Raw genomic sequence first — 25,855 nt, 5'->3', positions numbered from 1 at the left:
TTAGACTCACTGCACCATCAAAAGCAGATCTGCTTTTGATGATAAGCACATTGACATTTAAATCACCCTCATGTTTATTCAGCACCAGTGATTAGTGGCCTTCTTTGTATGGAAGCAGGATCCGAGGGCTTGGCAAACCACAAAGAAACAGCAAGTTTCCTCTGCTGGATCCTCCAAAGCCAGGACAGGGCAGGGGTGTAAACAGTGGTGCTTCTGGCAAATATTTAACGACTGGCTGGGAGTCGGGGAGGGAGGGAGAAGCCTTGGTTTGTGTCATTTGCCAATATCCATGGTGCAAATAGTCCCACCATGGCAGGTTTGGCAAGACTCCTGAATATCACTGGCTAGACCCGACAGGTGGGCAAACTGGAGAATGCCTCTTTAACATTATTTAAAAAAAATTTTTTTAAAGTACTTTGTCGATTTTTTAGTTTTTATTTATTTATTTTTATTTGGTTGCACTGGGTCTTAGTTGCGGCAGGCAGGCTGCTTCATTGCAGCTCGCTGGCTCCTTAGTTGCGGCACACAGGCTCCTTAGTTGTGGCATGCGTGTGGGATCTAGTTCCCTGACCAGGGATCAAACCCTGGTCCCCTGCACTGGGAGCGCAGAGTTTTATTCACTGCGCCACCAGGGAAGTCCTTAACATTCTTTAAATATTAATTCAACATTTATTTAAAAGAGAAGCTGAGTGCTGTGTGGGGTAAAGATTATGGGTGGCGATGAGGGTGATGATGATGATGATATGATGAGAATGATGATTTTAGCTACTGTTTATTTAGAATTTACTGTGTGATAGGCATTAAGTGCTTTATACAGATTATCTCAGTTAATTCTTACATGGGTTATAACAACCCTTCAAGGTGGATACTATGTGATCATCTCTCTTTTATAGATGAAGATCCTGCAGCTTCTAGAGTTTAAGTGGCTCAACCAGAATCACACAGTCAGTTAATTGGTGGCGCCAGGATGCTAATCTAAGTAGTGCCACCAGAGTGTCCAGGTTAAAGTAGTGAGAAGTCTCTCCTTTACTGTTCCAAGAAATTCAGCTCTGACACCAATTCAGCATAACCCTCTTCAAAAATACAAAAATCCTGTAGATGGCACGACTCACTCTATTTAGAAGGCTGTTTACAGACCATCTCCTGTTACATACTGACAAATGACCCTTTGGAGTGCAATGGAACAGGACCCTATGGGGCCTTCCCAGGACAGGACCCCTCCCCCACCCCATGACCTCCACCTGCTTCTTGTTTGTCGTAAAGCTTTAGCCTCCTAGGCCTTCCCCAAGTTCCAAAGAATAAACTTAGAGAAGTGAGAAAATGCAGAAACAAAGGAAAACAAGTCAAGACAAAATAATCATAGTTTAGCCATGAAACAAAGTCAAGAACCTTTAGTTCCTTCTCAAGGGCTCTAGATAATATCCTGAGCCATGTCCTTGAGCTGTTTTGCAGATACTGGAACCCCCACCAGGTGGAGGAAGTTAACTGTACGCTGCCCACAAGCCTGTAGACCCCAGATGGGTGGGAACAAGAAGGTTGATGATGTTGACTCCTGATTACCTCACCACCAACCAATCAGAAGAATGTCCACGAGCTGATCATGTACCCCACAACCACCGTCCCTTACCCTGTCTTTAAAAACCTTTCCCTGAAAGCCATCGGGGAGTTCAGGTCTTTTAAGCACTAGCTGGCCTGGACTCCTTGCTTGGCGTTTGCAATAAATGCTCCACTTTCCTTCACCGTGACCTGGGGTCAGTAGATTGGCTTCACTGCATGCAAGCGAGCAGACCTAAGTTGGGTTTGGTAACAGAGGAAGTCTCGCTCTTATAATGGACAAAAGTTGGAATTTTTGGTTGCTTAACACCCAAACTCTAGTTTTGGGGGAACCCTTCATTGTGTCAGTCCTCATTAGAGAAGTTAAAAAAGGGAGCACTTCCTCTTCCTCACACTCACCTAACCAGAAGATCCTGCCCAAGACCACTGAGCAAATGACACAGAGATGAAAGGACGGTGAGGCTGGATCTGTGATGTCCAGCAACACTGGTGGTGGCATCCTGGCCAGACTGGTCCTGTAGCTAACCTCTGGAGCTCTCTGGATTCCTACCCATTTTCCAAGCCTGGCCCTTAAGACTACCTTTGGTTCCATGAGCCCCCCTCCCACCCTACCCCACCCCTAGCCTTCCTGTAAATCTTTTTCTTTGCTTGAGTCAGGCAGCGTTGATTTCTGTTTTTTGCAACCAAGTACCCTAACTGAAACAAGCTTCTCTCCCAAGCAGCTCCTGCCTCAGAGGGAAGTGCTGATGGGGACAACTTTCTCCATCTTATGTCACTTTAGTGAGTCTGCAGATACCTGGACACCTGGCTAGCTTGCCCCTTAATTCAATTCTGGACAGAAAGATATCAGTAAGAGGGTATTACGAAGGGCTTAGGATAAGATTTGGGCTTGTGTTAGGTGCTTTGGGGGATGGTTTAAAGGAAGTGGGCACTTACTCTGGATTGGATGTCATCAGGAAGTGGGGGGAATTCTCTGATAGGGCATCTTAATTCTTAGCCATAAAATGAGAACAGAATGAGGCTAAAGCTGAGATTGGTAAAGAAGCAGCTGCAGTCGCTCAGATGAACCAGGATATGGAGATGTTTGGTCATATTTATGGTTTGGACAATGTTCACAACTTATTCACTTTCAGACATACTTGTGAAGTTGTCTTGTCTTGGTCTTGATCTATCTCGGTCTTAGAATGGTCTCATCTGATACTGGCAATCTGCAAAATTGTTTATGTTCAACAGAACACCTTGGCCTAGAGAAGAGCTAACTTATATACTTATTATAAAAGTATGAAATCCTTGACTCTAGGGACCAGTCCCACTCACTTTCATCTTCCCCGCAGTGCTCTGCTCTGCACGGTGCCTGGCATGCAGAATGTTCTCTGTGAGTGCTGGCTGAACTCAATTATGGGCCCAGGGAACTTGGGACCTGGCTCTATGAGGACCATGCTGAAGCGTAGTTACAAAATTTAAACACGTGACTCATACACCTAGAGAATGAACACTTGTCAAAAATGTATTTAACCCATTAAAGAGGGAACCAATAAGATGGTAAAGCTCATTCCCAGAGCATTTAAGGAACTGGATTTGAAACAGGAGGGAATGGGGCAGAGAACAACCTCTAAAAGAATGACATAGCCCTTGAGGATACGACATAAACTGGTTAGAACCAACTAGGTCCAAGAGGGTGGAAGATTCACCTTCCAGTGGACCTTGAGCCTCATTATATGCTCATTGTAATACATTAGCTAAACGACACACCCACGGGCACCATGGCAGTTCTGAGGCCGAATATAAAAGGTCAAAAAGTGGGCAGTGGCCCAGTTCCTTGAAATTTCTGCCCCTTCCCTGAAATAGTTGGAATAATCCTCCTACTCATTAGCCTATGAAATTACCCAGCCCATAAAAACTAACCACCCCATACACTGCCTCCAGAACTCTGAGGTGGGCACCTGCTTTAGTTGTCAGCTCTTCCAAGAGCCCTCCAGAGTCCAGAGAATGAAGAGCTTTATCTTTCCTGAGAAGGACTGTCTCCGATTTTAGCTTGAGTGTTTGGGGCTATGGCTCTACAGAGATGGTTCTTAAAGAGCCCTCACCCATTTGTCCTCTTTCCTCCTACATGCAACTCCTGGGCAGGGATGAGGCAGTTACTAAACCAGGCCTCGGGTCATTGCCTCATCTTGCCATGTCCTAGCCAGGCCAGGATCGGGCACCAAGTGTCCTCCTCTCGCACCATGGGCCGTGGGAGTTCACGCCAGCAGTTTGCCTTTTAGAAGAAGTGCTTCTAGCTCTACTTTTTTTTTTTTATAATGAAACTCTCTAGGAGTTAAGCCAGCATTTTATTTATTTATTTATTTTTGGCTGTGTTGGGTCTTCGTTTCTGTGCGAGGGCTTTCTCTAGTTGCGGCAAGTGGGGGCCACTCTTCATCGCGGTGCGCGGGCCTCTCACTATCGAGGCCTCTCTTGTTGCAGGGGCACAGGCTCCAGACGCGCAGGCTCAGTAGTTGTGCCTCATGGGCCTAGTTGCTCTGCGACATGTGGGATCTTCCCAGACCAGGGCTCGAACCCGTGTGCCCTGCATTGGCAGGCAGATTCTCAACCACTGCGCCACCAGGGAAGCCCCTAGCTCTACTTTTAACATTCCCTCTCACTTCTGTACTGACATGTCACCTTTCTGGATTGCTAGGTTTGAGGAATAACTGGTGGTGGTGGTGTGTAACATGATTTCTGTGTCAAGGGGCATGTGCCAGGTTTCTCTCTTGGTTGCTGGCAAATTCTGAGCTACAGGGAAATGCACTGAGTATGAATGTTCTTGTCCGCGATTCCTCCCTTAGACGATGTAGATGCCAATGGTAGTCGATCTATTGTAAATATATACATATAGATGCAGTTAAGCACTTCCAGGTGGGTTGCGTTAAGAATCAGGTCCTTAAATACCTCCCAATCTGATGAAATGATAGAAAGGAATAAAGAAACATTTCCCAGAATGGAGGAATACATTTATTTTTTTAATTTATTTTTGTCCAAGCGGTGAGCTACTGGTGGTGTTGCTTCTTTGCATGTGATCAGTGTGAACGTTCAGGTGCTTTTCATGGGACATTTGTGAGCCACAAACACGAAGTTGCCGTTTGAATTCAGTCAGGCTGCCGGGTGTGTCAGCTACGGTCTGTCAGGTGAGGGAGACAGGGACTGGGGCTCCCTCCCTCCCAGTGCCAAACACAAGCAGAGAGCACACCCTGACTCTCCTGTGCCCTCAAGCAGCATGCTAAGGACAGCTCTGTGGCCTGGGGCATCCGTGTCACAGTATAGGATTGCCGTTCAGGTGTCTTGTACCCCTTTCTTTTCTGATGTTGTCTCCTTTTTTTGTACCAATCCAGCTGGGAGAAACTTAGCCAATGCTGGAAGTGTGATTGAAGTACCTCTCTTTTGTGACTCTTGTACAGCTTAATGTGCAATAAAGGAAAAGTTATATCTGTTAAAAAAAAAAACAAAAAAAAACTAACCACCCCATATTTTGGGGCCTCTCGCCTTCTGAGATGGCCCACACTCTGCCTGTGCAGCGTGTTTCTCCCTTGGCCGCTCTTACTTTCTGAGATGACCCCATGCCCTGGGGCTGCTCTTGCTTTCTGAGACAGACCACATTCTGTCTATGGAATGTGTATCTCTCTAAATAAATCCACTTCTTACCTATTACTTTGTCTCTCATTGAATTCTTTCTGCAATGAGACATCAAGAACCTGAGCTTCATTAAAGTCCTGAGACCAGGTGTGTGATTTCAATTAAAAGGCAGTGGGGGCTTCCCTGGTGGCACAGTGGTTGAGAATCTGCCTGCCAATGCAGGGGACACGGATTCGAGCCCTGGTCTGGGAGGATCCCACATGCCGCGGAGCAACTAGGCCCATGAGCCACAATTACTAAGCCTGCACGTCTGGAGCCTGTGCTCCGAAACAAGAGAGGCCATGATAGTGAGAGGCCCGTGCACCACGATGAAGAGTGGCTCCCACGTGCCGCAACTAGAGAAAGCCCTCGCACAGATACGAAGACCCAACACAGCCATAAGTAAATTAATTTTTAAAAAAAAAGACTTAAAAAAAAACCAAAACTCTTGAACAGTGAGATTTGGGGGGTTTCTGGGTTAGGGGCACAGTGATGTGCTGGGAAGATGCTGTGCACTGAAAGGGGAGGGAAGCTCTGCACACACCCCCCCCCTTCCCCCCACACCTTGCACAAATGCACCTCCTCCATTTGGCTCTTCCAGAATTGTAGCCTTTATAATGAACCTGTAAATGGAAGTAAAATGCTTTCCTGAGTTCTGTGAGTCATTCTAGCAAACTACTGAACCTTGCGTGTGGGGGGTGGGGGTGGGGGGGAGGTCACAGGAACCGCCAAATTTGTAGTTGTAAGTGCCGAAGTGTGGGTGGCCTGGGACTGAGACCGGCATCTGAAGCAGGGCAGCCCTCTGGGATGGAGCCCTTTAACTAGTGGGATCAGATCTCAATTCCAGGTCAGCACTGAATTGGATTATTGGATATCCAGTTGGTGTTGGAGAATCAGAAAATTGACGTGTAAAACTGACACATATTTGGTGTCAGAAAGGGTGATAAAGTTAATTCCTATTGAAACAGGAGGGAAGGGGGCAGGGCACAACCTTTGAAAGAATGACATAGCCCGAAGACATGACATAAACTGATTGGAACAAAATGGGTCCAAGATGGCGGACAAGTCAACTTCCACTAGACCTGGAGCCTCAGTATAGGCTCACTGTAACACATCAGCAAGCTAAGTGACACACCCACAGGCACCATGACAGTTCCAAGGCCAACCATAAGATCAAAAAGTGGGTGGTGGCCCAATTCCTGGAATGTGCTGCCCCTTCCTGAAATAGCTGGAATACTCCTCCCACTCATTAGTCTATGAAATTATCCACCCCTATAAAAACTGACAACCCCATACCCTGGTCCCTTTCTCACCTCCTGAGATGGCCCACGCTCTGTCTGTGGAGTGTGCTTCTCTCTAAATAAATCCACTTCTTACCTCTCACTTTGTCTCTCACTGAATTCTTTCTGTGATGAGATCTCAAGAATCTGAGCTTCATTAAGTCCTGAAACCAGGTGTGTGATCTCAGTTGGAAGACTGTGGGTTTTGGCCAGGTTTGAGTCCCAGCTGCGTGGGTTCAAGTCCCAGTCAGGGCTTTGGTCGGGTTCAAGTTCCAATCTGAGGTGCACGGTTTCACTATATCAGGACCCACAAAATGGAGGCCGGCCCAGTGGCCAGGCCCACGTCACATATCTACACTGACAAAAGTCAGTCTGCATTTATGGGAACCCACTGTCAAGGAAACCTAACACACACCAATCACATCCTCCAACTCAGCTTTAGCGAGCTCACCTTACCTTAGAAAATAGGACCTGCTGGGGACTTCCCTGGCGGTCCAGTGGTTAAGGCTCTGCGCAGTGCAGGGGGCACAGGTTCGATCTCTGGTCGGGAAACTAAGATCCCACAATCCACGTGGCCAAAAAAAAAAGAAAAAAGAAAAAGAAAGAAAATAGACCTGCCAGCCTTATAAGGAAATCCTGACCTTCTAGCCACTCATGCCTCTTCTAATGCTCTGTAATGCTCTTGCCCCAAATCCATCGGGAAGAGTGCTTCTCTGATTGTGAGGCTCTGTACTTTCCCAACCCATGGATTGTTTTCTCTTGAATACAGAACATCAAACTCATTATTAATTGTTTAGTTTTGTCATTGGATGGTGGTGTCAGAAAACGTCACACAAAAGAGTTACAGAGAAGTTTAGTGATTTGCCCAAGATCACATAGCTGGTAAGCAAGCCCTAGACCTTAATCATTACCTGTGCTGACTATACCTCCCACCACCCACCAGAGGTGACATTCATATGTCCCTTTGGAGAAAGAAGGCTAGACAATGGCTAAGTCACTGTTTCCTAAACATCGGTCATTTTCATATCGCCATGGCAATGTCTGCCAGGTCTCTGGTCTTCTCCACTATTATTTATTCAATAGTTTCCTTTATACTTGACTGCTTACACTGACTTTAATTTTAAAAATTAAAAAAACTTGAATATAAAACTTTTTACAGAACCATAAATGGAAAAACCAATATTTTCCCTTAAAAGACATGAAAAAAAATTTTTTTTTTTTTTTGGCCACAGCTTGTGGCTTGTGGGATCTTAGTTCCCCAACCAGGGATTGAATCCGTGCGCTGCGCAGTGAAAGCGCAGAGCCCTAACCACTGTACCGCCAGGGAATTCCCGAAAATAAATTCTTAATTAATGCTTTCCCAAATACTACCTAAAATCATTCCAGCGTGTACCCTACTTCAGGAAAAACTGGACCAAATGAACCTCACAATGTCACACAGCCAAAATCTCAACCCAGGTCCCATCTCCAAATCCAGTGCTCTTTCTGCCACAATGCTGATCCCTTGACCACGCCCTGGCTCAGGTTAACTTTGTCAGGGGAGCAAGCAGAGGATGTTTCTCAAGATAACAGAGTGATGGCAGACAACAGATGGCTCGAGGGCTGACTCCTTCAAGCAGTTAATGAAGCCCTGGGCAAGGGTCCCTGGATTTAATCACCAGAGTGCAGTGCAGACCTACTCTAAATTGTTCTAGGAGCAGTTGGAGTTTTCCTCCAGAACAGCCCAAGGCCAGTTATGGTTGGCCTAAGGGGCAGTGTTAGCACCTGGAGACAGTGGAACAGAAGCAGATAATCACCATCTTCAAGGCGGAAGGACGGTGCAGAGTTCCCGTGCCGTGATCTGGTATAGCTTATGCTGAGCCAAAATGTCAGTTTATTCAGGTCTTTTCTAAAGTGTTGCTTTCAAAGCGAAATGTACCTCTCACTTGATATCTGGATAAATTTTGTCTTGTTTCAAACTCTAGCTCCTTTCGTAGGCTGCAGAAAGACTTAGCTACAAGAGGTACTTACAAGGGACGGGGCTCTATAGTAAGCGCTTTTCACGCATTATTTCATTTACTCCTCAGTCCAACTCTATGAAGCGTGAACTGTTATTGCACCAGGTTTACAGAAAAAGGACCCGAGGGTTACAGTTCTTACAGTTACTTGGTGGTAGAGCGAGGAGTGAATTTCTGCACCGTCCGGTTCTAGAATCCACTTAAACCATTACTATCCTCTAATCCCCAAATCCCTCTGCCGTTCAGTGAACTCAGAAATTCCACATCTTTCAACTCTCGGTTTGCTCGTTTGATTTCTTTAAAAAATAAAAATTAGGGACTTCCCTGGCGGTCCAGTGGTTAAGACTCCACGCTCCCAATGCAGGTTCAATCCCTGGTCGGGGAACTAAGAATCCGCAAGCCGCAGGGTGCGGCCAAAAAAAAAGCTAACACAATATTGTAAATTAACTATACGTCAATAAAAATTTTTTTTAAATAAAAATTTAAAAAGAGACCATGTGTTGGTTTTTAGGGGTCAAAAACAGGTGGGCAATGGAATGAATTGAAAGCGAGCATTGATGAGTGATTATAAATTCAGCTTCTGATTAGGAGCTTTTAGAAAGCTTAGAAATGTAGATTTCTTGATAAACACAGCACCGCTTCCAATTAAAGCCTTAATCAATGAATTTCGACTACGGATGTGATGAGGAGGACAACAGATGACACTGAGATTCTCGTGCTCCACGGGAGACCACAAACATACACTTCATTCTGATTCCTATCACGATCTAAGCTCCTGGAGAGAGACCTATTGCTGTGCCAAGGAGTCGGGCTAAGGTAGGATGTTATACCTTCTGTCTGAGGCCCATTTTCATCAAGTAAAAATTGTGGAAAGAAAGCAAGGTGAGTCATCTTCAAGCAGCTGACAGACACCCGGGTTCTTCTATTTCACCCAGGAAAGAGGTGAGGGGACATCTGTGCAGTGGGAGGTCAGGGGAGAATCACCCAAACTGCTTTTAAAACTCTCCAATGGCCAGGCCACACCCTGGACCAATTAAGTCAGAATCTGGTAGTGAGACCCGAGCAGCAGCATTTTCTCTAAAGCTCTCCAGGTGATTTCCATTGTGATTCCTTGACTCTGGGTGAGTCAAGGTTGAACCAGTGATCTGGGGGGAATTGCCAGCCAAGGGCAAGATGGACAAGTTTCCCTGGCTCCAGCCACTGGCGGCTTCTGTAAAGGCTCTTGATGTGTATTTTGATGTGTATCTTGATGTGTATCAGGGCTCAATAAGGGAAGCAGAACCAGCGTGAGTTACGGGGCAAGGGATGCATTATCGGAATTAGACCTGTCACAATCGTGGGAGGAGCTGTGGAGGTGGAGGTCAGGGAAGGGGAGGTGAAGGCCAAAGGAGACACCAGCCAGCCCATCTGAGAAGTCAGGCACGTGTAGCTGGCAAGGTGGGGCGGCAGGGGGGCCAAGTGGATGGGTCCTTGCCAGGCTGTTGCCTTGTCTGCCCAGTGTCTAGAAGACACGGGGCCACCGTTGGTCAGGAAGACAAGATGGACCGAAGCAGAGAGTGAGGATGAGCTGGAACTTCTGTACCTGGCTACCTCCATGGTCTAACCATGGTAGCCCTTAAAGGGTCAACACTGCTGCTTCCCTTCTGCCTCCCAGAATCTCCCACCTTTTACTTGGAGCAATGTAGGGAAAGGGATTCTGGGAAGTAGAGTTCTCAGCGTAGCTAAGTTTTCAACAGAACATTCCAGCACAGACTAGAAAGAACAGAAATAAAGATAGGTTAGTAAAGGTGTAAGAAATTGGGAAAATGTTAATACCTTAATAGCTGGTACCCAAGTTCCTCTTGGGGAGGAGATTTTGCTGGGAATCATAGCTTGACAAACACCTGGGGTAGTGTTCCCATGAACCCAAGCATCTTTTGGTGCCATGGCTTCTTGGAAGAAGGTGAAACAGCTCTGCAAGGACAGGGAGAGGAATTTGTCTTACTTGGAATGGAGGGAGCTGAGACAAAGGAGAAGAACAAAGGAGAAGAACAAAGAAGACAAAGGAGGGTGGTGAGATTGGGCCAAGAAAAAGAACTGCCTGGCACAGGGTGGTGAAAAGGACCTTATTAGCCAGGAATGTCAAATGTGGATTTTTTAATTGTTTGCTGTGAAGAGCTCAGTGCAACCCCTTTCACGATCCTTAGTTCTACAACTCCTCCAATGGGAGTAGCATAGGGCTTTGTTTTGTTTTGTTGTTATGGAAAGTGGTGAAGCATCTGAGTTTCATATCCACACAGATGGGGGTACAGGAGCCAGGAAACCAAGCCTTGGGGCAGAGAGGAACCCGCTGGATATTCACAGACACCATCGCCGTGGATTTTGGTTTTCTCCAGGCTGTGGCAACATGGGTGGGAGGTATTTCTCCAGGGGTCTGGAGAGTAGACACCCAGGGTATAAGAAGATGTGGCATCTTACTATGGTCCCAGTTCAGCGGGGCAGCTTGAGGACTGGAATGGGAATATCATGGCCAAGTTCATTTTCTGCTTTTGGGGGCCCCAGTCTCCCTTGTTTGCTGCTCTTAAGGCAGTTGTGCTGTCCTTCCCACCGAAGTATGGCTTTCTCTGCTCACCCACAGTCTTTGGTTTGCAAATCTCCCATCACCTAACTGGCCCAGTCTCTCTGTATCCCAGGAGAGAGACTCTGATTGGCCCAAGCTAAGCCAATGTGGACCAGTGAGCTCTGGCTTGGAGGAGGGGGGCAGGGAGAGGCCGGAAACCACCCCCCCCCCCCCATGTGGGGCTGGTTCTCTAAGGAGGGGAGGTGGGCAGGGAGGCAACCACCAGCACTGCGTGAACACAGCAGAGTGGGGCTCTGGGGTCAGGCTGCAGAGCTAGAATCCCAGCCCTGCTCAATCTTAGCTGGGTGATCTTGGGCAAGCCTCTTAACTTCTGCAAAACTCAGTCTCCTTGTTTGTAAAATGTGGCTTGTAATTAGTAAAACCTCCCTCATCAGGTTGCTGTGAAGATGAAACCTGATCCACATAAAAAGTCTAGCATTGTGCCTGGCACATGTATGTGCTCGAGAGTCATTAGATAAATTAGTAATAATGACAACACTGAGAATTGACCATAGATAGCACCTCAGCACCTGCTACCCTACTCCACCGCCCATCTGAAGCTTCCATCTCTCACTCTGGAGACATCCAGATTTTGTCTCCTCCCCTGGACTCCATTAGGGCAAATCCTCATCTGTATTCCTTATTGCACGTGCTTGTTGAATGAAGGAAGAAATAAATAAATGCTTGGATATCCCCAGGTATGGAAACTCATTACCTCCCAAGGTCCCAACTTTTAGAGCTCCAAATATGTGGAAAGGCCTCTTTCATGCTGGGATGGTAACTGGATTCACTGCAGCATTTGTGGTTCTAGTTCCACAAAGAAGAAACCAACTCCTTCTTCCACATGACAGTCCTTCAAATGTTTCAAGACAAATTTCAGGTGCCCCCGAGTCACCCCCTCTCTTGTCTGTATGTACCTCCATGTCATGGAAGAGACCTTCACTCACCCCTCCAATCTCCTCCTTTCTCCTGTGCCTCCTCTTCAAAATAAATAACCTACTACTAAAAACCAAGAACATAGGCCCAATGTCTGCTCTTACCAAGCATCTGTTAATTTCCAAATTCAATTTCTTCCTGAAGGAAAGGAAAGTAACATTTAATGAGCACTTATATTGTGGCAGGCACTATGGGGCGGCACTTAATAAACATTTACTCCTCAAAACCACCCTAGGAGATATTGGCTGCATCCCCATTTGACAGATGAGACAGCTGAGGCTCAGAGAGGTTAAGGTATCTGTTCGAGATTGCACAACCTACAAATGGCAGAGATAGAATTCAAAGGTAGGTGTAATATAATCTGGAGAAAGTTATAGGCCTCTCTTTTTATCAGAAAGCAACTCTGTCAAAGACCAGGACATTTAGTAATGAAAAAAACAGGCTGCCCTTCCTTTGGCAGAACCCAAACCAGGAATGTCTTGGATTGACCTAATCTCATTTGAAACCTCTGAGGAGTTTAGAGGACAAAAGGACCAAGAGTGGGCCAGAATTCCAGGAGCAAAGATCTGTGTAACTGATCACTCAATGACTAGCAGCCAATTAAAGTCAAAGATGTAAATCTGGATACTGTCTTAAAGAGTGGCTGAGCTGTGTAGACCCAAAACACGAAGGCAAATCTGTTAAGTTGTTTGTATTTTGCCCCCTCCCATTTCTCTTTGAGCAGCCTGTCCTGGAAATATCAAGAGAGGGCTGGTTCTTATTCGAAAAGAAATGAGGCCCAGGCAAGCATTATCTGATTCTGGGCTAAGTGCAGAGCAAAGAACTGAGTCCTCAATTGAGATCAAGTGATACGGACAAGCACCTCTCAACCCCAGCTGCCACTCAAATCAGCAGTTTTCCAGAGACAAGCAAAGAGAGGGGAAAACCCTTAATTGTCAGGCCACTGTGCATGCATTACTGAGCATGCTCTCTCTCTGTCTCATAAGATGCTTTTTTTTCCTTGGGAGATTTCAAAGAATGATTGCATCAGATGAAGCAATGCAGGTTCTCCATATAGTGTATGTTGGCTTCCCCTCCACTCGGCCTTGCCACGGCCATCCCTGTCACCATCACTGCCACCCTGGGAGTCCAGCTCTGCACTTAGCCCTTAAATGAATTGCCGTAGTCAGTTAACGTGATTGGCTGAATAACGTTCCTCCAAGATATCCCCATCCTAATCCCTGGAACCTGTGAATATGTTACCCTATATGGCAAATGGGATTTTGCAGGTGTGATTCAAGTAAGGCTCTTGGGATGGGGAGATTATCTTGGGTTATAAAGGTGGGCTGACGCCAGCAGAGATTGGACGATCCCACTCTGTGGTCTTTGAAGATGGAGGAAGGGACCGCCAGCAGGGAACATGAGGAACAAGGCTCTAGAAGCTGGAAAGGGCTCAGAAAAGTATCCTCCCCTGTAGCCTACAGAAGGAGTTTAGCCCTGCTGACACTTTGATGGCAGCCCAATGAACCCCAATTCAGACTTCTGGTCTCCAGAACGACAAGAGAATAAGTGTGTGGGGTTCTTTGTTTGTTTGTTTTGGTTTTTGTTGGCCATGCTGTGCAGCTTGCAGGGTTTTAATTCCCCGACCAGGGATTGAACCCGGGCCCTTGGCTGTGAAAGTGCAGAGTCCTAACCGCTGGACCACCAGGGAAGTCCCTGTATGTTAAGTCACCAACTTTGTCTAATTTGTTACAGCAGCCACAGGAAACTCATACACTTCGTAAAGTGTCTACACTGCAAGCTGCTATGTCACACAACCACTCTGTAGGAATACTATGGACTGACCCACTGGAAATGAGTCAGGCACTAAAAAAAGAAGGGAAGTCAAGCTCTTGCTCATTTATTAGGTAAATAGTCACAGAGCGCCTAACTCACACTGGCCACGTGTTGGGTGCTGCCGACCTTGCTGAGAGTGAAAACAGCTCAGGCTGTGTCCTCATCAGGGCCAGCGTCGAGCAGAAGAGAGATGGGGAACACGTACTCACACTGATGAACGTAGATGTATAAATGGAGGAAAGGCTTCTCCTTAGAAGACCCAAAGGATCTTGGTTATGGTGATAGGATGGGACACAGCCTGGGAAGTGCTGGGAAGGCTTCCCCTTGGAAGTGACCCTGGAGCTGAGTCCTGGGGGGAGGGGGAGAGTTAACCAGGCGGGAGGGGGGCATCCAGGCAGAGGGAACAGCCCTGACAAAAAGTCCCCCTTGGAGGGGGAGGGACTGAAAGGAGGTCCGTGGAGAGCAGGGGTGGGGGCTGCAGGGGGACAATGGATGAAGATGAAAAGGGGGGAGATGAGGTGGGAACAGACTGATATGAATGTTCTGGAATATGCCTCCTGACATTCATGTGTGGGAGTTTCTTCTATGATGATGGAAATGTTCTACAAAAATGTATGCTTTCCAGTGGGATAGCCATTAGCCATAATTGACGAAAGAACACCTGAAATGTGGCTAGGACTACTGAAGGACTGCATTTTAGGTTTTATTTAATTTTAATTAATTTAAATTGAAATAGTCACATGAGGCTAGTGCATACCCAACTATACAGAGCAGCTCTAGGGTATACCCAGGAGAGAAACTGCTGGATAGAGATATATACATATGTAGAGATAGATAGATAGATAGATATAAACTTCTTATAAGGATTCACAGGATTATAGAGGCTAAGTCCCACGATCTATAGTCTCCAACCTGGAGACCCAGGAGAACCAATGGTGTAAGTTCCAATCCAAAAGCTAGCAAGCCCAAGACCCAAAAGGAGTTGATTTTTCAGTTCGAGTCCAAAGGCAGGAAAAGATCGATGCCCCAGCTCATGCAGTCAGGCAGGCAAAGTTCCCTCTTACTCAGCCTTTTTGTTCTATTCAGGTCTTCAACAGATGGATGAGGTCCACCCACACTGGGGAGGGCAATCTGCTTTATTCAGTCTACTGATTCAAATGTTAATCTATTCCAGAAACACCCTCACAGACACACCCAAAATAATGTTTAAACAAATACCTGCCACCCCATAGCTCAGTCATGTTGACACATAAAAGTAACCATCATAAGAGTCTAATACAGTGATCCCTTTCCCAGCTCACCAGGGCCCAGAGGAGATCCTTAGGGCCAAGAGCATGAAATCCTTTATGGTAAGACAGCCAGAGCTCCCTGAGAGAAGAATTTCCTTTCCTGAAGCTTGTTCTGACTTCGAGAAGCAACTTGAAACAGCAGAAGCCCATCGACTGGGGGATATTTTTTCTCCATTTGATCAGCCCAGATCCCCAACCTCATCCCTATTTCCCCAAACACTTAGAAATTCAGGGGGGTCTTTCCATTCAGAGGTCTCACCTGGGACATTCCCCATCCTCTCTAGCCTCCCCGTCCCTTTCCTCTTCCCTCGAGGTCTCCTTCCTCCCTTTCTTCCCCAACTCCTCAAATTCTCGTATATTTTGTCCAAGACAAATTGCTTTTTAGATCTTTTGCAATTAAAGACATTTCTTCCCACCTGATATGTACAGTGGCTCTGACAACGCTGACCTGTTCTTAAGAGATGGTATTTAAAACCCAGAGTGCAACCAAAGTGTCTCGAAACTGCCTAACGTGGCTGAGAAGTGTCAAGTTACATAAATGCACATGCTTCATTTCACCCTTGGCTTGAAGCTTTTCCTAACAGGCTTCAGAATTATCAGCTCATTAAAGGGATAAAGAATGCAGGTGTGGGGCTTCCCTGGTGGCGCAGTGGTTGAGAATCTGCCTGCCAATGCAGGGGACACGGGTTCGAGCCCTGGTCTGGGAAGATCCCACATGCCGCGGAGCAACTGGGCCCGTGAGCCACAATTAGTGAGCCTGCGCGTCTGGAGCCCGTGCTCCGCAACAAGAGAGGCCACGATAGTGAGAGGCCCGCGCACCGCAATGAAGAGTGGCCCCCCACTTGCCGCAACTAGAGAAAGCCCTCGCACAGAAACGAAGACCCAACCCAGCCAAAAATAAATAAACAAATAAATAAATTTAAAAAAAAAAAAGAATGCAGGTGTATAAAATTTTTTAAAAATAACAACAACAATAATAAAGTCAAGGCCCCAGAATAGAGTTGGACTTGATGGGTGAGAGCCACTCCCCAGTTTCTTGGGGAGAGGGGTGTTTTCTCGGTCTTCTCTGGAGATAACGAAGCAGCCCTGTTCCTCTCTTCTCCCTCAAAGCACGGTATTAGCAGTTAAAGGAGGGAAGGGAATTTTGATGTGCTTATTACCTAGGAAGAGCCACCCACTTTCACGTGTCCTCTCTTTCCATCCCTTGCGACAACGCTGCCAGGGAAATATCAATGTCCCATTGTAAAGAGGGGAAAACTGAGGCTGGAACAGGCCAAAAGATTTTCTTTTTTAAAAAATATTTATTTATTTATTTGGCTGCACTGGATCTCAGTTGCAGCATGTGGGATCTAGTTCCTTGACCAGGGATCGAGCCCAGGGCCCCTGCATTGGGAGCGCGGAGTTTTAACCACTGGACTAACCAGGGAAGTCCCTTAAAGAAATTTTTTTTTTTTGGCCACGTGGCACGGCCTACAGAATTTTAGTTCCCTGACCAAGGATTGAACTGGGGCCCTCAGCAGTGAGACCCCGGAGTCCTAACCACTGGACCACCAGGGAATTCCCAACAGGGCAAAAGATTTGCTCCAGGGCCCAGAGTCGATAAGAAGTAGAACTGGGGTTCAAAACCAGTTGAGAGACCCTATAGCATCATGGTTGAGATCATGGACTCTGGACCCAGAATGCTGGGGTTATATCATCATCTGCTGTTTCACAGACCCTGGGCAGCCCGGGGCAAGTTACTTGACCTCTCTGTGCATTAGTTTCCTCATCTATAAAATGGGGAGGGAGGATGTTGTATGTCTAGTTGCAGTAAGGATAAAATGATCAATGCATGTAAAACACTTAGAACACTGCCCAGCATAGCAGGTATTTGAAAAGTTTACAAGTCATGTACTCTCTACCACCACACCCTGAACCTCTGCCAGGTTCTAGGGTGCGACCGCTTCACCGCACTTGGTCCTTCTTAATAAAATGATGTTACTTGGGTCCAAGCCCAGAGTCTGGAAATATTGGAACTCAAGGACTGTGCTCCTGAAATCTGTCCTTCACAAGCCCATCTCCCCTGCCAGCTGCAGCTCTGACTCATTAATTAGAAGCTGCCGCCGCCCAGAGCAAGCTGACAGACAGAGCCCACTGTCCCTTTATGACAATCCTGCAAGCGGGTGTAAAATGAAGATAACCGCCCCACACCTCTGAAGATAGTTAATTATCTGAAACCCAGATAAACAGCACAACCAGGACTGTAGAGAAGGTGCGAAAGAGCTGAGGCAGGCCAGCGGAGCTGCAGGAGGAGTTATGAAAAGCTAATGGTGTGAGTCAGCGCTGGAATTAAGGGTGAGAAAATGAGTCTGAGGTTGTTGACAGCCTCCGCAGGCCAGGATGGAGAGAGGCATGGAGATGGGGCAGCAGCGGGAGGGACTGGGAGGTGGGTGGCACGGAGGATCGAGGATGGAACAAAGGAGGCTTCAAGTTTTACCTCCTGGACATTTGCCGCCAATTAAAGCAGCGTTTTCGTGATGCTAAGGGATTTGGATTGACTCATCCAAATGAAGCTCGTAAAACTGCCAGATTCAAGAGGGAGATCTCTAAACACCAGTTAGCAACTTGGAAACCAAGGGACAAGCAAAGGGAGGACATTGAGAGCAGATGCATTGGGTGTGTGGTGGAGACACATGCCCACCGGGGTCACTCATAGCCCTTCTCTGAACCTGACCTCGTGAGCCTGAGGGAGAGCAGGTATGCTGGAGGCGCTCCTGCTTCATCCTTCCATTAGCAAGCATTTTTCGTAGGTTACGTGATAATGTGTGCACAGGGCTTAGCCAAGGCCTAGATCTGTGCTAAGGGTTCTATATATGTTGACTCTTGAGGTCCCTGAGAACCCTTAGAGGAATAAGGCACTATGTCAAATTCCCAGCAGGTAAACTTGAAAACCTTGACTAAGATGGAGCTCATCATTTTAGGCTTCAAATAAATCACTTCTCTCCAGAGAAAGGGTATGAAAAAGTCCAAAGCCTGACTCAATAGAATGACTTCTGTTTCCACCCGACTCAATTCAAGATGGCGCAGAACAAGACCAAACCCAATGTGGGATTGTGGGATTGTGGGCATCCAACCGGGAGTTTGTCTTTGCATTCTAGAAGAGCAAGGCAAAGAGAAAAGGCATCCTTCTGCTGGGAATAAATAACAGGCTAACTTAGGGTTCAGGGCTCTGCCTCTGAGACAGACACCTCAGGTTCAAGTCCCAATTCCACCCATATTAGCTGTTGACCTTGAAAATGTTATTTCACCTCTCTAACTTCAGTTTCCTTATCCATAAAATAGAAGGAATAGAACCACTCCCTCAGGGGTCTTATGAGGATTCAAAAAGCTAAAATAAGTGAGCAAATGCATACAACACACAGAGCACGTGTGTAGTATAACAGTGCCTGTGGTAAACAGCAGTTCTTTTGAAGCCTGTCATGTGCCCAAGGTCACAGACAAGTATGCAAGAGAGCCAGGATGACCCTGAACCCACTCTCATGAGTTCACGCTGAGAGGAAGGCAGAACAAGCAGAAGCTGTGAGTCCCAGGGGAAAGGGCAAGACAGAGGAGCCAAGAAAATGGAAACCCATGAAAGAATAATGCTGAACGTTGGGGGTGTTGGGACAGCAGCCTTTAAACCCATTCTCGAAAGAATCAACATCGCAGGAGACGGTCAAGTGAGAAGACACCCTCAGCCGTGCAATATGATCTGACTCATACAGTCTGCACGGGAGCTGAGGGTATTAACTTGATTACTTCCCAGCAGGTGTGACAAAACCAATCTCCCCCTGGTTATTACAGCTACAGTCATTGGGACTATTTCAGTCAAGGGCTGTCACATTCCCGTCACTCCGAGCTTCCCCACCTGAGCCTATAAATGCTTAGTACAGTCTGAAATTCTATTTCCCTCTTACCCTATTCCAATGGGTCTCGTGTGTGTGTGTGTGTGTGTGTATGTGAAGGGAAGCTATTGGGGTCAGGATGGAGTGTGAAAGAACAATTTTTGCACATTCAACAAATACTAATTGGCCTAATAAGTGCCAGGCAGTGTTCAAGGTGCTGGGAAAATCCAACAGTGAAGATGAGACATAGGATCCCTGCCTTCAGGAGCTTATACTCTTTAAGGCATTATCTTGGCAGATATATTCCGAGCTTCCCTCCTTCCTTCATTCCTTCCCTCCCTCCCTCTTTCCAACCTTCCTTCACTTATTCACTCACTTAATAAAAACTCTGGAGTCAGGCTGCATCCTACCTTGGCTACTTATTAGCTAATGCAACCTTGGGTAAATTTCTTAACCTCCAATTCCCTCTTCTCTAAAATGGAGGCAAGAATAGGACCCACCTGCACCATAAGCCCTACAGGGAGGTGAGGGCCTGGCTCTGAGAAAGAGCCAGGAAACTGAATTCAAGAATGGTCCGCACACAGCCTGTTAGCCCGGGAGGCTGCAGATCATCATCTGATGAGGTGTTTATCCAGGTCTGAGTGGGCCATGATCTCTACCCTGGCCATCCTGGAGCCCATCACGCATCTCTGAGACTGACAAGGTGGTGCACCTCCAGGCAAGGCTACATACTCTAAAGGCGGAGCCTGGGGGGAGCCCTCATTATCATCTACCTCTGTCTGCAGGCTGCTAGCAAGACTTCCGGGGGCCAAGAAGCCAGCCCCTCCCCTGGAGTATGTCACTGAGCCCCCAGAATATGTCCTGACTGCACTGACATCCTTCTGTATGTTTTAGATAATTTGATTCATTCAAGTGTCTACTGTTGACATTTGTCTCTAAGCAGTTGGACTCACGGGCAATGTGGGGAAATTTAGTGAGGTCACAAGTCAAGAGCTTAGTGCAGTGCCTGGCCCAGGGCTAGAGCTTGCGTGTTAGCTAATCTTGTCACTGAGCACTTGCTGTGCGTGTGCCAGGTGCGGGGATAATATGTACATACACACACACGCATGCACACACACACACACACAATGCAAAGGTCAGTAAATGAGCAATGACAGCCATCGTCACAAAAGCAACCTTGGCCCCTCTGAGCACCCACAGGCTGAAGGGAGCTCTTCAGTACTTTAAAGAACTCACATTCTCTGTCTCCCTTCCTTTTAAAACACGGGGAGTGTATTGCAAACACTAGTGATATGTTTTTAATGTTAGAAACAATGTGTAAGAAGCTTAATGATAGTTTTGGAACAAAATATAAGTTCTGTGCTCTTTGAGAATATAAAAAATAAAAATTGGAAGCATAAAAATAGAAAAAAGACAGGAAAGCAAGACCCAGGCACTAATTTAATCATCTTGTATAGGGCCATATATTGACTAATGGTTATATACTAAGAAATAGAGGAATAGATACCCACGTCTCTAGGTGGTTGTGAGAATGTATGTAATACCTTCATCCCGGTGCCTGGCACACAGCAATAAAGAGTAAATGTCAGGTTCTCCGGTGTCCTCCCCCTCCACACCCCTTCCTTTTCTCTGCCACCTCCGCCAGGCACTCACATAAACCTGAGCTCAGACTCCCGCCGGACCAAGACTTCCCGGAGACGCTGGATTTTCACCATCTCCAGCTCGATCTCCTCTGGCCTCATGGTTGTCTCTGCCATGGAGATGATGTCCAGCTGATCTGTGCAGGAGACACAAAACGCAGGCATCAGGACCCCAAGGCTGCATGGGTTTTCAAGAATTCCCTCTGGACAGCCTCCTCTTTGCCCCAGCAACCTTCATACCCCAAGAAGGCACACAGATCTCTGCCAGTGTTGCAAGTGTGTATTTGTGAGCCAGCCCTTTGGAAACTGGAAAGCACGTTTCCATAGGAACCCTGTTACAAGGCAAGAGGAGGCTCAGGCGGGGTCACCAAAACTTGTTCAAGTTTATACATATGGCCTTGACAGGCCTGCCTGGTCCCGGCTTCTGAGCCTCTGGTCCCTTTGACCATGGCCTTTTCACCCTCTCCCAGTCGCCAAAGACCGATGCCAACTTTAGGCAGAAAAAAGTTTATAATAATTATTTTAGGGCTTCCCTGGTGGCACAGTGGTTGAGAATCTGCCTGCCAATGCAGGGGACACGGGTTCGAGCCCTGGTCTGGGAAGATCCCACATGCCGCAGAGCAACTAGGCCCCTGAGCCACAATTACTGAGCCTGCGCGTCTGGAGCCTGTGCTCCGCAACAAGAGAGGCCAAGAGAGGCCGCGATAGTGAGAAGCCCGCGCACCGCGATGAAGAGTGGCCTCCACTTGCCACAACCAGAGAAAGCCCTCGCACAGAAACAAAGACCCAACACAGCCATACAATAAATAAATAAATAAATAAATAAATAATTTTTTAAAAATAATTATTTTAGCAATACCATTAATAATTATAGGAATACTAAGTAATATAATAGTAATATGAAATAATACGGGTTTATTGTAGAAAATTCAGATAATACAGATAAGCAAAAGAGAACAAAGTAAAAAGTCACCTATAACCCCACTGCCCAGAGGGAACAACTATCCACATTTTGATGGACATTCTTCTGATCTTATATTTATAATTAGAGTTATATATATTGCCATATAAGTAAAACCATATATTAAAAAACTATATATATAACCATATATATATACCACATACATATAGCCATGTATATTATCATATATATAGAAAGATGCTATATATATGCCTATATATAAATGTATCTGCATGTATGTATGTATATATGCATGTATGTTAGTTCACTAGGGCTATCATAACAAAACAACAGAAGCTGAACAGCTTAAACTACAGACATTTATTTTCTCCCAGTTCTGGAGGCTGGAAGTCCCAGATCAAGGTCTGGCAGGGTCAGCTTCTGGTGAGAGCTCTCTTCATGGCTTGTAGACAGCCGCCTTCTCACTGTACTCACATGGACTCTTTGTGTTCATGCAGAGAGCGAGCTCCCTGGTGTGTCTTCTTATAAGGACATTAATCCTATGGGATCAGGGCCCCACCCTTAATGACCTCATTTAATCTCAGTTACTTTCCCATCTCCAAATCAGCCACACTGGGAATTAGGGCCCCAACATATGAATTCGTGGGGGACATAAACACTCAATCCATAATAGTACGTATGCGTGTATATATGTATATACATAGTTCCTCATATATTGCCGCTAACATCTTGGTGTACATTCTTCCAGTGCACACATATGGTAATTTATGTGATTATATATATTATATAGGTAGTGTGCATATATAGGGTAATATATATGGTTTTATACATGTGTTTTATATATATAATGTTATATATAAACACATCTATACTTTTTTAAAGAGTGGAAAAACATACACAAAGATGTTAGTAGTTAGATGTTATATATCGGGCTTCCCTGGTGGCGCAATGGTTAAGAATCAGCCTGCCAATGCAGGGGACATGGGTTCGAGCCCTGGTCTGGGAAGATCCCACATGCTGAGGAGCAACTAAGCCCGTGCACCACAACTACTGAGCCTGCGCTCTAGAGCCCGAGAGCCACAACTACTGAGCCCGCATGCCACAACTACTGAAGCCTGCGCGCCTAGAGCCTGTGCTCCGCAACAAGAGAAGCCACCACAGTGAGAAGCTCACGCACCGCAACGAAGAGTAGCCCCCGCTCGCCGCAACTAGAGAAAGCCCACGCACAGCAACAAAGACCCAACTCAGCCATAAATTAAAAAAAAAAAAAAGTAAATAAATAAGTAAAAAAAAAAAGGACCAAGTTAAATTTAAAAAAATAAAAAAGATGCCATATATTTATACGTATGTTATACACACACATATACCATCATGGAGGTCTGGTTTTTGTAATATAAAGTTAGGGTCTCACCATTTTATTACCTGCTCTTTTCACTTAATGACATTTCACGAGCGTTTCCACACGTCCTTGGTTGCTCTTCCCTGGCAGCAGTGTGAAAGGCTGTGTGGTGTCTATTTGTGTCTGTATCATGAATCACTTCACCAAATCCCAGACACTTAGGTTGTTTGCTGTTTCCCCCACTAGAAGAAGCAGCCCTGTGATGAGCATTCTCAGAGATCAATCTCTGCGTGCCTCTAAGAGGTGCCTTTAGGCCACATTTCCAGAGTGAATGGCTGGGTTTGGAAGGATGCAGTAGTCTACTGCTCTTCATGGGTAGAGAAGGAGATGTAGGGAAGGAATGTTCTTCCTTTACTCCGAGGTCTACATCACATCACCTGCATCTGCTAACTCCTTCCACCCTGGGCTGTTGTGAGGATTGAATTAACCAAGGCATGTCACGCTTGATGAATGGTTACGATTACCTTTGTTATTACCCCACTGTGCCACGCCATCTCTTTTAATCCTCACCACAAGCCAGAAGGACGAGGATGTTCTCTTTCTTAGTAAATAAGGAAAATAGCTCAAAGCTGGCAAGGGAAGGGGCTGAGCCCAGGTCTGCCTCTAAAACACATGCTCTTTGCCCCGTCATTGCTGCCCCTTCCTCACACAGGCATTCTGAGTCCGATACCCCCCTATCCATTCACATCTTAGGGTCGAAGTTGGTGTCTTACTTTTCTGTGGCCGCCATAACAAATCACCACAAATTGGGTGGCTTAGGACAGCAGGAATTCATTCTTTCACAGTTCTGGAGGCCAGAAGCAGGTCTGTGTTTCCTCCAAAGGCTCTAGGGGAGGCTCCTTCCTTGCCTCTTCCAGATCCTGGTGGCTCCTGGCAATCTTTGGCTTGTGGCAGCATCACTCCAACCTCTGCCTCTGTTTTCACATAGCCTTCTTCCCTGTGGCTCTGTGTATCCTCCTCTGTCCTTTACTGTCTCATTGCACTTAGGGCCCACCCTAATTCAGTATGATCTCATTTTAATCTTTTTTTTAATACTTTATTTATTTATTTATTTATTTATTTATTTATTTATGGCTGTGTTGGGTCTCTTAGTTTTCGTGTGAGGGCTTTCTCTAGTTGCGGCAAGTGGGGGCCACTCTTCATCGCGGTGCGGAGGCCGCTCTTCATCGCGGTGCGCGGGCCTCTCACTATCGCGGCCCCTCCCGTTGCGGGGCACAGGCTCCAGACGCGCAGGCTCAGTAGTTGTGGCTCACGGGCCCAGCTGCTCCGTGGCATGTGGGATCTTCCCAGACCAGGGCTCGAACCCGTGTCCCCTGCATTAGCAGGCAGATTCTCAACCACTGCGCCACCAGGGAAGCCCCTCATTTTAATCTTTATCTTAATTCTCCCTGCAAAGACCTTATTTCCAAGTAAGGTCATATTCTGAGGTTCTGGGTGGATATGACTTTTCTTCGGAGGACACTATTTAATCCACTACAGTGATGAATGGTCACAAGCGTACAAGCTCCCTGACAGCGATACGTCACTGTCTCCAAGAGATTTAGTCACTGTGCATTGAGCACAGCCGTGGCTGGAAGCAGCAAGAGTCCCAGGAAGCAGCCGGGGGGTGGTGGGGATGAATGGGATGTGGTGGGCGGGGGCAGTGGGGCATGGTGAAAATCAGCTGGGGGCCAGAGTTAGAGATCCTTGGTCTGAGGCCAGTCACCAGCTGCATGACCTTGAATGAGCCCTTTTACCTGTTAGCATCACATTCTTCCTTTGCAAAATGGGATTCAATAGCTATCATGTGCTACACTGTGCTGTAGGCTTTATATGTACCATCTCATTTAATCCCTATGTTATAGAAGATGTAGCTGAGGCTTAGAGAAGCAAAGTGACTTGGCCAACATCACAAAACCAGAATGTTGCAGAGGCAGAATTCAAATCCAGCCTCTCTCTCCCTCTCCCTCTCTCCCTCTCTCTCTCTCCCCTTAACTGCCTGCCTTAACCACATTATACAGCCTCGGGTGAGGGTTAAATGCATTTATGGATGTGAACGCGCGTAGTTAACCACCCCGCAGATATAAGTATCCTCATTTCTCACACATCATGGTTTAGACGGGCAACCTGATTTCCGTGGGACACATGCTGAAAATGGCAACATACCCTGGGGCAAAGCGTGGGACAGAAAGAATTAATCACACCCCATGGATTGGCATTTTACCTCCATCCTTGGGGGAGGATGGAGGCGGTGGCACTGCCAGGCTCCAGGTGCTGAGATGAACACTTAGCTTTGACTTGGGGCAGAGGATGGAGCTGATACCTCTGTTGAAAAGTCTTGCTCATGGATGCTTTCCTTCCCCTGGAGAAAGGAGCAAAGCCTAGCCCTCAAATCAGATATGGAACAGTTAGAATTCTTTCTCTTAGTGACTGCTCTGTGCCAGGCACTGTGCTAGGCTCATTACAAGCCTTATCTCATTTAATCTTCACAACACCCCAGCTGAGGAGTTAGCCAGCTACAGCCAAGGGCCAAAGCCAGCCCCCTCCCTGATTTTGTAGATAAAGTTTTATTGGAACATTGGCCACGCTCATTCATTTGTGTATTATTTTGGGTGCTTTTGCACTATGACAGCAGAATGAGCAGCTGTAACAGAGACTGGCCCATAAAACCTCAAATATTTACTATCTGGCCCTTTACAGAAAAAGTTTGCCAACCCCTGCACCCCTACCCTAGATGGTAGATGCTATCATTTCCCCAGTTTAAAGGTTAAAAAAACAAACAACAAAAAAACCCAGGTTTAGCCAGTAATGATAATAGGTAACACTTATTGAGCATTTATCACATGCCAGGATCAAATCACCTTATTTAATTCCCCAAACAGTCCTGGGTGGTAAATACTGTTAGCATCCATTTCACAGATGAGCAGACTGAGC

General features: G+C 46.5%; 1 protein-coding gene across 7 annotated transcripts in view; it reads right to left on the bottom strand.

The window, feature by feature from the left end:
* Positions 1-25,855, bottom strand: part of LOC132349814 (bMERB domain-containing protein 1) — a 199,764-nt gene that overhangs the window by 69,199 nt on the left and 104,710 nt on the right. For all 7 annotated transcript variants that reach the window (XR_009497751.1, XR_009497750.1, XR_009497749.1 and 4 more), the window contains exon 5: positions 20,635-20,758. Coding sequence is in view for 4 of the 7 variants with exons in the window: in XM_059898615.1 (XP_059754598.1) it covers positions 20,635-20,758 (124 nt within the window). In the remaining 3 variants the exon portion in view is untranslated. The remainder of the gene's footprint in view (positions 1-20,634; positions 20,759-25,855) is intronic.

This window comes from Balaenoptera ricei, chromosome 15, assembly GCF_028023285.1.
Source record: "Balaenoptera ricei isolate mBalRic1 chromosome 15, mBalRic1.hap2, whole genome shotgun sequence".
NCBI lineage: Eukaryota > Metazoa > Chordata > Mammalia > Artiodactyla > Balaenopteridae > Balaenoptera > Balaenoptera ricei.
Note: the sequence above shows the minus strand (reverse complement) of the source record. Positions and strands in the feature narration are given on the sequence as shown.